This window comes from Balaenoptera musculus, chromosome 11 (genome assembly GCF_009873245.2).
Source record: "Balaenoptera musculus isolate JJ_BM4_2016_0621 chromosome 11, mBalMus1.pri.v3, whole genome shotgun sequence".
Classification (NCBI taxonomy): domain Eukaryota; kingdom Metazoa; phylum Chordata; class Mammalia; order Artiodactyla; family Balaenopteridae; genus Balaenoptera; species Balaenoptera musculus.
The window spans coordinates 76,355,851-76,371,649 of NC_045795.1; the positions used below are offsets into that span (position 1 = coordinate 76,355,851).

The window sequence follows — 15,799 nt, forward strand, 5'->3', positions numbered from 1 at the left end:
CGGATAATCCCATGACTTGGCGTCTCTTGGTTCTCTGAGGCTGCTCCGACTCACCTTGTCTGTCCACTGTCTCTTTGCTAGATGAATGCAGTAACCTCCTGACTTTGTTTCTCTCTTTTTTTAAAAATTAATTTATTAATTTATTTTTGGCTGCGTTGGGTCTTCATTGCTGTGTGGACTTTCTCTAGTTGCGGCGAGCGGGGGCTACTCTTTGTTGCGGTGCACGGGCTTCACATTTTGGTGGCTTCTCTTGTTGCGGAGCACGCGCTCTAGGCACGAGGGCTCAGTAGTTGTGGCTCGTGGGCTCTAGAGCACAGGCTCAGTAGTTGTGGCACACTGGCTTAGTTGCTCCATGGCATGTGGGATCTTCCCGGACTAGGGCTCAAACCCGTGTTCTCTGCATTGGCAGGTGGATTCTTAACCACTGCACATCCAGGGAAGCCCCTTTGTTTCTACCAACCAATGTTGCTTTCCTTCCAGGCCTTTTCCATTTAGTAGCCACAGTAATCTTCTTATTTACGTAATCTGATCATGTCTGTGCGTCTCCCCCTCTTTCTTTCTTGTTCTCTCTCAACCATATCGAGGACCTCTCACTTCTCTGCAGAACTCAGGCAGACTCCTCGCTGTCCCTGCTTTGCTGTCTGGCCTCTATGCCACACCCTGCTCTCTGGGCACCAGTCACCCTGGCTTCCTCCACACAGGGCCTTTGCATGAGCTTTTCCGCCTGCTGTGCTCCCCTCTCTTCAGCACTTTTACAACACAGCTCACCTCTCACCTCATCAGTCCTTGTTTTGAAACCTCCTTCCCTTCTCTAGTCTGGGGTTGGATGCTCACCTCTTACCACCTGTCCCACTTGCAGGGTTGCTTCTGTCATCTCTTTAGTTGCTGGGGCCTGTCTTTCCCACCAACTGTACACTCCATGAAGGCAGGAGCTAATGTCTCATTTACTTACCTTTTCTTCTCCAGTAGTTACTTGGTAAATTATTTGAAAAAATAAATGGTAGTGCCTACAGGAACGTTAGTAGAAGCCTAGAACTAGAGCCTGTGTGTCTTGACTTCCAGACCAGAGCATTTCCCTTTTCACCAGGAGCCTGAAAGCACTACCTGATGGACACTGGAATTGTGGGTGGTCTGGAGGTCTCACCATTAATGATCCAATAATGGGAGTCTTTTCCCATCTTGTAGTGTTAAAAATTGGTTGGGAAGTGGTGGAGGTAGGTCAGTAACGGGCTTATTTTCCTTCTCATCCATTTTTTTGTTTAACTTTTGGCATCTGCTGCTGTTTACTCAGATTTTAGTGTGAACATTTGCTTTAGGCCAGCATTATTTAGACACATCGAGTTTAATTTATAAACAGTGTGTGGATGTCCTGTGAAGAATGCAGTGGATGCCTGGTACTCAGTCATCCTGTCAAGCTCAGGAGGGCAGTAACTCCTTATCCATGGTGTGACTCCTACCTGCCCCCCTGCCCCTGTGTAGAGCGTTTTTGCATTTTGGGGGGCCCTGGACACAGGGGGAATCTGTGAAAGCTGTGGATCCTCTCCCTAGGATAACTTTTATAAACAGCACTTATATAATGCCATCTATTTTTTAACCATAAGTTTCAGGTATACAGCATTATAATTTGACATCTGTATACACTACAGAGTTATCACCACCGCAAGACTGTCTACTGTCAGTCACCGTACAGTTGATCCCTTTCACCCATTTTACCCACCCCTCAAACCCCTTCCCCTCTGGTAACCACTCATCTGATCTCTGTATCTGTGAGTTTGTTTTTGTTTTATTTTGTTCATTTGTTTTGTTTTTTTAGACTCCACATACAAATGAAATCATACTTATTTGTCTTTCTCCTTCTAGCTTATTTCACTTAGCCTAATACCTTCAAGGCCCATTCATGTTGTTGCAGATAGCAGGATTTCATTCTGTTTATCGCTGAGTAGTATACCATGGTGTATACATATAACACATCTTCTTTATCCATTCATCTATCTATAAACACTTACGTGGTTTCCATATCTTGTCTATTTTAATAATGCTGCAATAAACATAGGGATGCATATATCTTTTCAAATTAGTTTTCATGTGCTTTGGATAAATACCGAAGTGGAATAGCTGGGTGATACGGTAGTTCTAGTTTTATTTCTTCTTACTGTTTTCCGTAGTGGAAAAATTCCCACCCACGGTGTATAAGGGTTCCCTTTTTTCCACACCCTTGCCAATGCTTATAGCCATTCTGACAGGTGTGAGGTGATATCTCATTGTGGTTTTGATTTGCATTTTCCTATTAATTAGTGATGTTGAACATCTTTTCATGTGCCTGTTGGCCATCTGTATGTCTTCTTTGGAAAAATGTCTATTTAGATTGTCTGCCCAATTTTCAATGGGAATTTTTGGTTTTTTGTTGTTGCTGAGTTGTATGAATTCTTTTGTATTTTGGATGTTAACCCCTTACTAGATATGTGAATTGCAAATATTTTTTCCCATTCAGTAGGTTGCCTTTTTGTTAAGGCAAAAGGCCTTAAAAGGCCTTGATGTTTTCCTTTACTGTGCAGAAGCTTTTTAGTTTGATGTAGTCAGTCCCATTTGTTTATTTTTGCTTTTGTTTTTCTTGCTTTTGGAGTCATACCACAAAAGCATCAACAAGACCCATATCAAAGAGCTTACTGCCTATGTTGTCTTCTAGGAATTTTGTGGTTTCACGTCTTACATTCAAGTCTTTAATTCATTTTGAGTTAATTCTTGTGTATAATATAAGATAGTAGTCTAGTTTCATTCTTTTGCATGTGACTGTCCAGTTTTCCCAACACTATATTTATTGAAAAGATTGTCCTCATTCCATTGTACGCTCTTTGCTCCTTTGTTGTAAATTAATTGTCCACATATGTGTGGGTTTATTTCTGGGCTTTTACAGTGCCATCTTCCTGCTGTAATGTGGTGAATGAGTTACTGTTCTGGGCATTTTTCATGTGTCAACCCTTGTGATCTCATAACAAACTTGTGAAGTTGCTGTTGTATTATTCCAGTTTCACAGAGTAGGAACTGAAGCACCCAGAAATGCAGTAACTTTCTCACAACTGATAGTGGCAGATCTAGGGCTCAAATTCCGACCCAGCTGGCTCCAGAGTCCGACTTCGTTTATGCACCCATGCTCAGAATTTTACTTCCTGTATCAGGAGGATGTAGACCCCAAAGTCTGTGGGTGGCTTCTGCTATGGACTTTGGACTCCAGGTTAAAAACCCTGAATTTGAAGCTCCCAGTTTCTTCCACATCCTCCACCATTCTGCTTTAATTTCATCACAATCCATATTAGCAGTTGAACAACCAGAGGGGCCTCATTCTAGACAGTCTACTCCTAGGTACCTTTCCTGCCTTCTCCTCCTGGCCCATCTTTCTCCAGTCTTTAGCTGTTGTTTGCTACCTTCCTAAATGTCACCTTATCCAGATTCACTCTTAGTGCTACTGTTTTAAAATTTAAATTGAAATGTATTTATTCATTATTATCATAGTATCGTTCACTTATTGTTTTTCTTTCAGTTGATGCACTTGATTTTAATTAAATGAATTGATTTTAAAACAAAACGTTTTATCAACACCTTAATGCAAAACCCTGTGCATTTGACAAGGATAGACTTATATAAAAAATTATGTCTGTAATCTGTGAAAATAAATCAAAGGTACCAACGTTATTAAGTTCTAGCTTACATATTTACTTTTCGGTAAAGCGGGAAATGAATATCATTGAAAGGTGGAGGGCATATTAGCATCAAACTGGGATTTTCTTTTCACTGATGTGACTGAAAGAATAGAAATAATGGAAATCTGTTTTTTACTCAGCGTCTTAGTAAATTCAGAGCAGCCACTCAACACTTAACATCTCAAGTATTTGGGCCACACCTACCTTTGCTGTTTATTGTCCCTGCTCAAGGACACATTTTGTTTTGTGGGAAAGGCAATATTGCTTTAAAATGGAACTCTGGGGACTTCCCTGGTGGCGCAGTGGTTAAGAATCTGCCTGCCAATGCAGGGGACACAGGTTTGTGCCCTGGTCCGGGAAGATCCCACTTGCCTCGGAGCAACTAAGCCCGTGCGCCACAACTACTGAGCCTGCGCTCTAGAGCCTGCAAGTCACAACTACTGAGCCCACGCGCTTAGAGCCCGTGCTCCGCAACAAGAGAAGCCATCGCAATGAGAAGCCCGCACACCGCAATGAAGAATAGCCCCCACGTGCCGCAACTAGAGAAAGCCCGCGCACAGCAACGAAGACCCAATGCGGCCAAATATAAATAAATAAATAAGTAAATTAAAAAAAAATTTTTTTTTAATAAATAAATAAAATGGAACTCTGTCTGAAGACGGACAGTGGCACCTGTGTGGTTACGCTTCTGTGCTGCCGCATGAACTCCGACCGCGTCTCTAGAAATGATTGGTAGTTGGGCAATAACCCGCATTGACTGTGTGCTTGCTGAATTTCTGGCACTGGGTTAAGTGCTTTCCGCGTGCGATTTCCTTCAGGCGTCACAACAGTCTCACCAGGTAGGCACTGTTATCGCCATTTGAATCATGATGGAAACCAAGACACAGAGAAGTCAGGTAACTTGCCCAAGGTCACCCTGCTGTTAAGTGGCAGAATGAGATTCTAACCCAGGTCCGTCCATCCCGTGAGCTCATGGCCCTTCCTACATTCTGTGCTCCACAGCGGCTACCTTTGGTACATTTTGTTGTGAAACAGAGCGGTGTTATCCGTGATCATCAGAAAAGTGTTGCATGGTGGCTGGGCAAGTTCTCTCTTTCCAGTGTTATATGTAAACAAAAATTTACGCCGCTTTCGGAAGGTGGGGGCAGTACGTGCATGTAGTGTGCTGTGTGCGCTAGTGAGAAATACTGTGAAATGAAAAATGAGATTAGTGTTTCAGGTTGTACAGTTCCCTAATTATGCTTTTAATTATTCATGTAAAAGAAGTAAAATGACCCCTGACAGAGACATAAATGATTTAGGTAAAATCAAATATTTATAAGATGCTGCGGGAGTCCCTGGATGATTGTAACACGTGCGCTCAAAATTCTTTGCCTTCACCCTTTGGATGCACAATGTTATGGATAGAATCTGTAACCAGCTGAGAGTAATCAACAGTGTTAAAGATAATACTGAGCTAATTCATAGGTATTTGGACTTTGGAACATTGGTTTAACACAATAGTTTGTCTTCTAAAATATATTGTATTCTAGGGATCACCAAATGACAACCCCTCCTGCTAGTTCTTATGTTTTTTAATGGTTGGAAAAAAATCAAAAGGAGAATATTCCATGACCTGTGAAAATTATATGCGAATTTTAGTGTGGATAACTAAAGTTTTATCGGAATATAGCCTCACCCATTCATTTACATACTGTATTTGGCTGCTGCTGGGCTACTAAGACTAAGTTAAGTGGTTACAGCAAGGGCCATAGGACCTACAAAGCCTTAAATATTTACTGTCTCACCTTTTACAGAAAAATTTTGCCAAGCCTTCTTCTAAACCATGCCTAGCACACAGTAAAGGAACATGCTGTAGCATGTTCAATCAGCATAAGAAACCCTTGCTTTTATTTCATTTTATCCTTTAATTCTCTGTCCCACTAATTGAATGTTCACTGTATATTTTTCAGAAGTTGAGAGAAAACTGCCTTTTGAATGCAGTGAAAAGGGATTATTACAAGCAGGGTTCCATCACTGGTTTTTTTTTTTTTTTTAACATCTTTATTGGAGTATAATTTCTTTACAATGGTGTGTTAGTTTCTGCTTTATAACGAAGTGAATCAGCTATACATATATATATCCCCATATCTCCTCCCTCTTGCGTCTCCCTCCCTCCCACCCTCCCTATCCCACCCCTCTAGGTGGTCACAAAGCACTAAGAGCTGATTTCCCTGTGCTATGCGGCTGCTTCCCACTAGCTATGCTTCCCTTTTTACAGAGAAGTGCTGAAACTAATTGCACTTGTTTTAGAAATGGGTCATTAGTCTAGTCCCTATCTTTTATGGAGACCTAATTTTCATGCAGGATTTCTCTCTAAGGCTTGAACTGGCATCTCTTTAGGAAGAGGAGACAATGAGGATATGAAAGCTTTTCCCTGCCTTAAATGAGCTTAGCTTCTGATCACAGGCCAATTAGTATGTTGGTTGGAGTGTTATGCCTATTCAGCAGGTAATAAGTGTTTGTTAAATGAATGAATGAATTCACTTTAGACAACAACAAAAAAGGGGGGGGGGAATGTATGACATAAAATAAAATCTCTTTTTCATCCACTTGGATATTACATTCCTTTTGGAAAAATAATTTTTCTGGTAGTATAAGTCCAAGTTGTTTGTTCTTGATTTCTCTTTTCCATGTTTCAAGGAAGAGAGATGTGATTTTGAAATTTAGGGTTTGAATTGATTGAGGTTTTCTATGTTAAAGACTTCTTATGTGTTCTTCCAGATGGGCTAAGCAAAATTTTCTTATGCTTAGAATTAAAAGAAATAGTAAAGTAAATGTACTTATCTGCAGTTATTTGAGTGACTTAATGAGTAGAATTTTCACTATACTTTCCTGGACACCATTATCAAATGTGAAGACATTTCCCAATCCCACCTGTCTTCCCACTGTTATTTCCTTTATATTGGTAGAACCTGCAAATTTTATTTCCTGACACCTTGCTTAAGTTTTCTGATCAAGAAAACATGTCTTCTGCTTCTGACATATATATATTTCCCATCTCATTCCAGACCTTGAATCTTGGGATAGCCCCAGGAATCAGTGTTTAAAAATGAAAAATAATTTTGATCATCAAGCAGAATTAGGAGACCCTGCTTCAGAGCCACTTACTCTATCATTGTCTGTTTTTTTGTTTGTTTCTTTGTTTTTCCAACTGTGAAATGGATAAGAAATTCTGAGACCATTCTCTGGGAATTTTCATGAGTTAGAGTCAGCTGGCTCTTGAGAGCATTCTGCAGCTAGAATGTGCTAATTTATTCAGACTAATGTTTTTGACTTGCTTTCTAACAGGTATATGGGAAATAATTCCCATCATGTAATCATGAACTTTATTTGAAGCAACAGGAGAAATCTTTCAAGTGTGCTTTTGAAACTCATTGTTGTTTCCCTTCTGCTTTACACAGTTGCCATCCTTCTGAAAGACGACTATTTTGTCAGCGGTGCTGGCCTGCCTGGCAGATTCAAAGCTGAGAAGGTGGAATTTCATTGGGGCCACAGCAATGGTTCTGCAGGCTCTGAACACAGCATCAACGGCAGGCGGTTCCCTGTGGAGGTGAGAGAAACTTGAGATGTCAGGGGCAGCTGTGCTTTGGGTCTTGACATTAAAGAGATGCTTTGTCTTTACCCCCAGTCGTCTCTGAAAATCAAACTTGTACTGTCCCTGCCTTTGTCTCTGGAAATCTTTTATATACAGCATGACAGCTGGATAGCCATCCTCAAGTTCCTCATCTTTGTTTAACTGGTGAAGCATGTAGAAGTCGTGGACGTCGTGGTTTGAGTAGACTCACCCCTGGTAGATGATTTTGGACCCTTGGTTTCATTTGACGTGGCTTCTTTGCCCTGTCCTTTTCTGAAACCCTGCTTTCCAAAGTGAAATTCTGTACAAAACTCTGGCCACTTCGTTTTCACCCTTTAGAAAAGAGGAAAGGTAACTGATATGTGAAGAGGACTGAGAATCATCTCTCAGTAGGGAAGCTGCTTTAAGGTTTGTGTGCTGTCCACGCTGTTGAGAAGGAGGCTGTGGCCATTGGTCGTATGACTCACTGTTAACTTTGCGGGATCGACATTTTACCTCCTCTGAGTCAGTTTTCTCAAAGATCCGTGAAGAACAGGTGGTGCAGTAGGTCATGTGTATCTTTTTGGCGACTGAGGGAGGGAGCATGTTTCCAAACTCCTTTTTTAATCTGTGGTGGGGACAACGCATCTGTTCCATTGCTAACCTTATTTTTATACCTTTAATCATGATCAGGATGTGAATATTCTTTCTTTGGGACAGACATATTTGTTGATTGTTTGGGTGCCCACGTGGTTAACTTTACAGGTTTGTAGAAGAACTGAGAGGGTTTGTACCCAAGCCTGTGGCTGTACTCAAACATGGAGTGACAACTCGTAGTGTTCTGTGACTTCAGTAAGTCATGACCTACTTGGGTCATCTGATGAGTACTTTCGATCCTCCTCCATAGGGAAAAATACATGTACGTACACACAGATTTGTGCATAATCTGTAGGGTTTCATCCCTCACCCTCACTCCTCAAGCCCGTTCATGGACCCTTTAGACAACCTTGAACCTTAGGTGAAAAATCCCTTTAAGAGGAGAAAGTCAATAGTATTTCTTTGTTTATAGATGCTTATATTCCCATATCGATTTGTTTCTTATCCATGATTGCCTGAGAAACCAGAGATCACCATTCTGAGAAAGCGCTGCATATTTTTTTCTTGTTGAGCTGACAAATTCACAGTATCAAGAATTCTTCCCATATTAGGATGCCTCTATCCGTGGGACTTCCTGTCCTAGTCACATTAAAGTTTCTACTTAATGGGCTCTCTTTCTCCTTTTATGTTGAATGAATCATTTCTTAGAAATCGTAGCTTGATTTGTACTTGGAAAACTTGATTCCTAGAAGCCAAGTTGATCCGATTTTTAAGTTTGGGGTTTTTCTTTTGCTCCTGCTGGCCAGTTCCCATTGGCAGTGTCGCTGAAGGGAAAATTTGTGCCTAGCTAGCTTTGCTCTAAAGCTTCTTTATCCTAGAAATGGGTTGCCATTTGTTTAGTTAATGTTGTTCCAGACAAAAGACCTGTGCTTGAAAGTTTGAAAACTTAATTTGGCAGCTGCCTTGGAAAAGAAAAACTCTGGAGGAAGGAACTGGGAACTTATGCCTCATTCCTAATCACAGCCCCTAAAGCCTGTCTCCTCCTCCTATTTGAGTCTGGAAAAGTGAATAGACTAGATGCATATTCTTTTGAAAACTTATTACTTTAAATGCATTTTTTTTTTTTTTACTCAAAGAGGGCCATGAAATTCAGAAACTAATTAGAAATGGCAGCTACAATGCCCAGACTTTTTTTTTTTAACAAAGCAGTTTTCAAAATTTTATTTATTTATTTATTTATTTATTTATTTATTTATGACTGTGTTGGGTCTTCGTTTCTGTGCGAGGGCTTTCTCTAGTTGCGGCGAGCGGGGGCCACTCTCCATCGTGGTGCGCGGGCCTCTCACTATCGCGGCCTCTCTTGTTGCGGAGCACAGGCTCCAGACGCGCAGGCTCAGTAGTTGTGGCTCACGGGCCTAGTTGCTCCGCGGCATGTGGGATCTTCCCAGACCAGGGCTCAAACCCGTGTCCCCTGCATTGGCAGGCAGATTCTCAACCACTGCGCCACCAGGGAAGCCCCCAGACTTACTTTTGACCAAGCTATTTGAATTTATTTCTTCTAAGTCATGTCAGATGGTAAGGCTGCCTATATTAATTGGGTGCTTCTTTGAAGCCCATCTGGTTCATAGCTTGTTGTTTTTTTTTCTAATGCGATAAACATGTTAAATTACTTAGTGGTTGTATTTGGAGGAACTTGAATTTCAGAGATCAAAGGTAACGGGATCAAATTTAACTTTAAAATATGCACAGAAAAGTTGCTCACTTTTGCGCAAGACATGTCTGTGATATGTTAAATTGTTTTATTTGAGTTCTTTATTAACACCAGCTCTCCCTGAGATTTTTACATTGTTTGAACATCTCAGACTTGGTTTATGTCTTTCCACATAACTACACTGCTTTTCAAGAAATTAAAATGAAAGTGAGAAAATTATAATGTACCATGTAGTAATTTATCAGCATTGGGGACATTATTTATTTTATATAGAGTCAGAGAAGAGTCATTGTGGAAGATTGGGTTGGGATTGGTAGAATACAGCATTGGTTCTCAACTAAAGACAGTATCCTCCCCCTCAGAGGACATTAGGTGTTTTCTGGGGACGTTTCTGATTGTCACTGTTGTGGGCATTGATATGCTACCAGCATCTAGTGGATAGAGGCCAGGGATGAAGCTCAACATCCCAATTCCTAGGACAGCCCCACCACAAAGAATTATCCAGCCAACATGTCACTATTGGGAGACTCTAGGGTAGAGAACGCAGTATGTTTAGTGAATCCAGCCTTCCTTTACTCATGTGGCATCATTTGAAGTAGATTTAAATAAAGAAGACTCATGGCAAAGTTGTTCCATCCTCTTGCAGCTTTTAGAGAGGAAATGTACCTTGCTTTATGGGTCAGAGCATTGCTGGTCCTGGTTCCTTTAGATTCCATTTGGGATAAAGTCACAACCTTGGGTATTTTACCAGTTTCCTCGGTGCTCCAGTGCTGCAGGTTGAATTTTAAGCATATGCCCCACAAGACTCTGGATCTGCTCCCTGAGGGTAAATTGCAACAAACCCAACTTTGTAGGTTTTGCTGCTTCCCAGGAATTCTTTGAGGTCATCTATAACAACTTTGTACACATTCAGAAATTAAACGTCTCCACACTTTCCTGGCTGAAATCCTGGACTCAGCCTTGTAGTTCCTATACTTAAAAACATCCAGTCTAATAGCAAAATAAATGTCCTTGTGAAAACGAAACAAAAGCCTTTCAATAGCAGCGTTCTTTACAGCTCAGTTAAAATTAGAAAAGAAAGTTGGAATCAGATGACAAGGCTGGAAGACTAGACCCACTTTGGATTCTCAGAGGCACTCACCTCTTATTATTCAGCTTTATCTCTTGTCTAGCAGCAAATTTTTCTTGAGTGCCTTCTGTCATGTGGGTGCTGGGTTACAAAGCTGAAGAAGAAAGAGAGTCCCACCCTCAAGATATTTATACTCTAGTCATGACACAGAAGTTGACCAAAGAGCCACATAAACAGCTGTGTAATATCAGTTGTGATATAGTCTCTGAAGGAGAGGGACATTTTGTCATGAGACAGAAGACCTTGGTGGAGACAGATATTTATTAAGAGGGAAAAGATTAATTGGAGCCTGCCCATAGAACAGGGGTGTGCAAAGGCCCTGAGACAGGTGATACTTGGTACATTTAAGGAGTAAAGAGAGATCAGTGGGGATTTTGATAGGTAGGATAATACCCCTCCCCCCAAAAATGTCCACTCACTAATTCCTGAAAATTGTGAATGTATTTATTACTTTACATGGCAAAAGGGACTTTGCAGATGTGATTAAGCATCCTTAAAGTCAAAAGGCTCAAAATATTCCTGTGATTAAAATAGTGGTCCTGTTTGAGTTCTTCTGTGGCCACTCCTCTTTGTATTATCTGTCCAACTACAGTTAACTGTGACGGCTTCTACCCTATCCTAAATATTCTCCCTACCCCACACTCATTCCCCGTTTTAAATAAGGGTTCATGTAACACTAATAGGAATTGAATCATACGGTATTTCCACTAATAACTGAAGTTGGAGGTAGTGCAAAGAGAAACCTCCAGATAAAACCCTCTGAGAGCTCCATTAAGGTAGAGGTTCATTGCATGCTTGTTGTCTGAGGTAATTAAAATCTTGTTTATTACAATAAGAGATCCAGGAGTTGTTGATTCAGACTTATTGGTGCTTTATGAGTTGAAGTCTTCAATAAGCTTAAATGATCCAAATTAATTGTGTGTGCCCTTTCCAGTGAAACTCACAGCTGGTTCATTTCAGCTCAGTTTAGAGCATCTTAGCAAGTGAGTAGAAGAAAATACATTTTTCCTAATACATACCATGCACACACTACCATATGGTACAGGTCTGCAGTCCCTTAGCTGAGACCCTTGAGGCCAGATGTTTTAGAATTCGGAATCTTTTTTAGAAAGGCATGATGGTGCATATGCCATATATATTTACAGAAGACACACAGTGGGGTCTGGGACTATACCTCTTGAATGCATTCATATTTCTGCAGCGTGCAGATGAATATTCACACTAAGTGGGAAATATCAATATTCAACATAGCTTCACATCTCTCCACATCAGATTTTACTACTGAATTAGTTTTTGTACCATAAATATCAACAATAACAGAACACCTTTGATCTTGGAGGCTTTTGAGGTTTCATAGTCACTGATAAAGGATTTATGGACCTGTGTTTTAAAAACTGGGTCCGTAGTGTGGCACCGCTTCTTTATGTTCCAAAGAGCATAGGTTATTACCACCCATGACACAAGCACACTGAATTATTTGTCTCCCTGCTGGGCTGGATATGTCTGAGTACTACTCTCATCCGGCTCTCTGCTCTGTCCTGGTATTGTACAACATTCTTAGTCAAAGTTAAGGCTTGTCCAGGGGACAAGAAGTTGCTAGTGTTCGGCTGAACTTGTTCTGTGATTGGTTCCCATTGCGCCTTCTGTTTGAGCCTGCAGTTGCCTTCAGTATCCACATCTGTGGGTATGTTACCTTCACCTGCTCTGTACTCCCGCCTGTCTGTCCAGCCCCTACCTTCCTACCTAGAGTCAGACTAATGATTTGCTTTGCATTTTGTGAACTGGATCTTGGTTCTTCCAGTGCTTCTGTCACATTCCGGTTAGATGGTTGTCTTGCACTGGACCCCTAGGTTATGTCCAGGTGACCTGCATCTGCCTTCCTTCTCCCAGGTGAGCTTATGCACTTGTGACACACGCAGAGGCCTCACCCCATGTCACCCTCTCTCCACTCATGCAAGCATGGCAGGTACTGCGCAACTCGGATGTGGACCAATCCAGCCAGGGATCGAGCTGCCACATTGAGTCCTGGCTTCAGTGGAGTGACATTCTAGAACAGGACTAAGGGGGCTGAGTGCAGTTTGCCTGGAGCTATTCGTGTATCCCCGCTTTTCTGCTGGAAATAAAGGTTGCCATATGAAATGCCTTCTTGAAGATTTACTTTATGCATTGGCATACCAAAGGCTTTTAGAAGTCCTCCATTGAGGAGATCTGTTTGACTGTATTTAAATCAGTGTTTTTCCAAACTCATGTGACCAGTGTAAGTTAGCAACATCTCTCTTTTGGAAATGAGGTTCATAACTTTCTCCTTTCCTCCTTTAATCCATATTCCTTGTAAGAAATGGAGTCCTGTTCTAATAAGTGTTTTCAGAGAACACCAATCATGATTTGGATTTCCATTATTTTGAAAACTATAAAACCAAGAAGGCTTGTTCACAAAACAATTGTTTGGTGTCTCTGAACTCAATACTATCTTGCTTTGTCATTAGAGAAAACTAATTGAAGGAAGTCATTGTCATTGAAGGAAGATTGAGACATTTTCTATTAAAAATAACTTTTGTGGGCTTCCCTGGTGGTGCAGCGGGTAAGAATCCACCTGCCAATGCAGGGGACACAGGTTCGAGCCCTGGTCCAGGAAGATCCCACATGCCGCGGAGCAGCTGGGCCCGTGCGCCGCAACTACTGAGCCTGTGCTCTAGAGCCGTGAGCCACAACTACTGAGCCCGCGTGCCGCAACTACTGAAGCCCGTGCGCCTAGAGCCCATGCTCCACAACAAGAGAAGCCACTGCAATGAGAAGCCCGCGCACCACAAGGAAGAGTGGCCCCCGCTCACCACAACTAGAGAAAGCCCGCGTGCAGCAACAAAGACCCAACGCAGCCAAAAATAAAATAAAATAAATTAAAAAAAAAAACTTTTGCAATATCACACTTTTTCTTTTGGCCTGCCTTGTACTTTATGTAAATTCCTTCAATTGTTAGAGTTTCTCTGAAAAGTTGCTTTGTGCACAGAGAGTCCTAAGGTGATGGAGCTCAAGACAGGGCCTGGTTTCCTTGTCCTGCCCACTCATGGAACATAGGAAATGTTAAAGAGATTGTTACCTGGTCCTCTAGTGTTGGCTATTCTGTGGTGTAGCCAACCGTGTTTTTCTCTAGAGGGTTCCATCAAATGGCAAAGGAATTGGTTGGAATTTAATTAATGACTTTATTGAAATAAAGATTCCATTTAAGAGCAGAAAGTTTCATCCTTAACTAGGGAAATATTTAATTTCCATCTGGCTGATTTTTGATGTGTATGTCCTGTGTTAATTAAGAAGAACATTTGAGGAGGCCCCAGTACTTAGAGTGTGCTCAGTGGAGAAGTGTGTGCCTGATTGTACAAAGCCAGAGAGCGGGTTTTGTGAGGCGGAAGCAGCCTTGGTCCCTTTGTGATGTCTGACGGTCCTCATCACACACAGTCATCCTGAGATGTGAACTTGGCTCAGGACTGTTTGATGGTGTGTCACCAACATGTGGGGTGCTGGTAACTGATTGGATCGTACTGAGAGTCTCAGATGAGCAGATGACACTCTCTGAAAAGAAACTTGGTTAAATTGGAGATATTCTCAATACAGAAACTTGAAGACCCCATGGGTGGGCGGGGGGGGGGGCCTTGTATAACCAAAAGGCAGGCTTAGGGGGGCCGTGGTGGTGTTGGAGGGTGGTGCTGGTGTTACCGACTCAGGTCCTTGGACTCTTGGATGCATAGAAATTGATAAGAGGCCACGTGAGTACTTCAGGCAAGACTTTACTGGGACTCGTGCTGAGGGAGCCCAAGGAGGTCAGGCTGGTTCCTTAAATGGGGTGAGGGTTGGGGGCTGATCGGGCTGGAGGGGTGGCGTTGGTGGTCTGCCTACCGCCTCGGTGGTGCTGTCTACAGGAATCATGTGCAATACCCTGCTTTTGCTCTTGCATCTCAGAAATGGCAGTTGTTTTTTGGCCCTTTCGTATCTTATCGTTCATAATTGCCCCTACTGGGACTGCTGCATGCATGCAGTCACTTTCTAGACCCTTATCGTTTCTTTGTATTTTGTTGCTTGAGGAGGCGTTTCCCGGGGCAAGCACTGCAGTAAAGGGTCCCAGGTCCCAGCCTGTCTCACTGGTGGCTGTGATTGTAACATGATACTGTAGACACCGTTTAATAAGCATTACCTATGTCTGGACTGTTTCAGATCTCACCCAGTTTAATTTTCTCACCAGCCTTATGAAAGAGGTGCTCTCATTATACCCATCTTACAGATGGCACAACTGAGCTTCAGGGACGTTAAGTGGCTTGGCTGAGGTTTACTATTAGTACTCCAGAATCTGGGTTCCTGTGTCTCCAAAATCTTAACTAGCATTCATTTTATTTGATAAGTTATTTCATTGTTTTTCTTGTCATCGCTATAGGTTGTTTTTAGAATGACCAATGCAGTAGAAATAATTTTGATGTAATCTTAACCACTGTTTATTGTGTAACAGGAGAGGGAAAACAAAAAAAAAATCAAAGGGCTTCAAATTTTCAAAGATGGCTGAACCAGTAGTAAAACATACAAAGAGGAGAAGTAAAGGGAAAAGAAAATGCCGTCAGCTCTTTGGGTAGAGATAGCTGTAGCAAATACTACACATTTTATCTGGCTTGACCGCTTCAGTCTATTTTTTATCATGTCAAGAGCAACGGTGTCTGATAGGAAATAGAATATGAGCCATACATTGTAATTTAAAATTTTCGGTTAGCCACCTTACAAGAGGTAAAAAGAAAGACGTGATTTTAATAATTCATTTTGTTCCATACAATTTATATTATACAATAATAATCATTGTTACAATTTTAATCATCTGTTATTTTTACCCAAATACATAAAAATTTTCTATTTCAACGTGTAATCAAGATTAACAGTTATTACTGAGATATTTTACATTTTTTTTTGTACTGTCTTTGAAATTGGTGTGCATTTTACACTTAGAGCACATCCCGAGTCAGACTGGCAGCATTTCAGAGGCTCAGGATCCACATACAGCTTGTGGCTACTGTACCCGAAATGTGACAGACTTA

At 41.5% G+C, this 15,799-nt stretch overlaps 1 protein-coding gene across 4 annotated transcripts in view; it reads left to right on the forward strand.

Annotated features, from left to right (window-relative positions):
* PTPRG (protein tyrosine phosphatase receptor type G) overlaps positions 1-15,799 on the forward strand; it is a 721,438-nt gene that overhangs the window by 416,632 nt on the left and 289,007 nt on the right. For all 4 annotated transcript variants that reach the window (XM_036869404.1, XM_036869405.1, XM_036869402.1 and 1 more), the window contains exon 4: positions 7,142-7,290. In XM_036869404.1, coding sequence (XP_036725299.1) covers positions 7,142-7,290 — 149 coding nt within the window. The remainder of the gene's footprint in view (positions 1-7,141; positions 7,291-15,799) is intronic.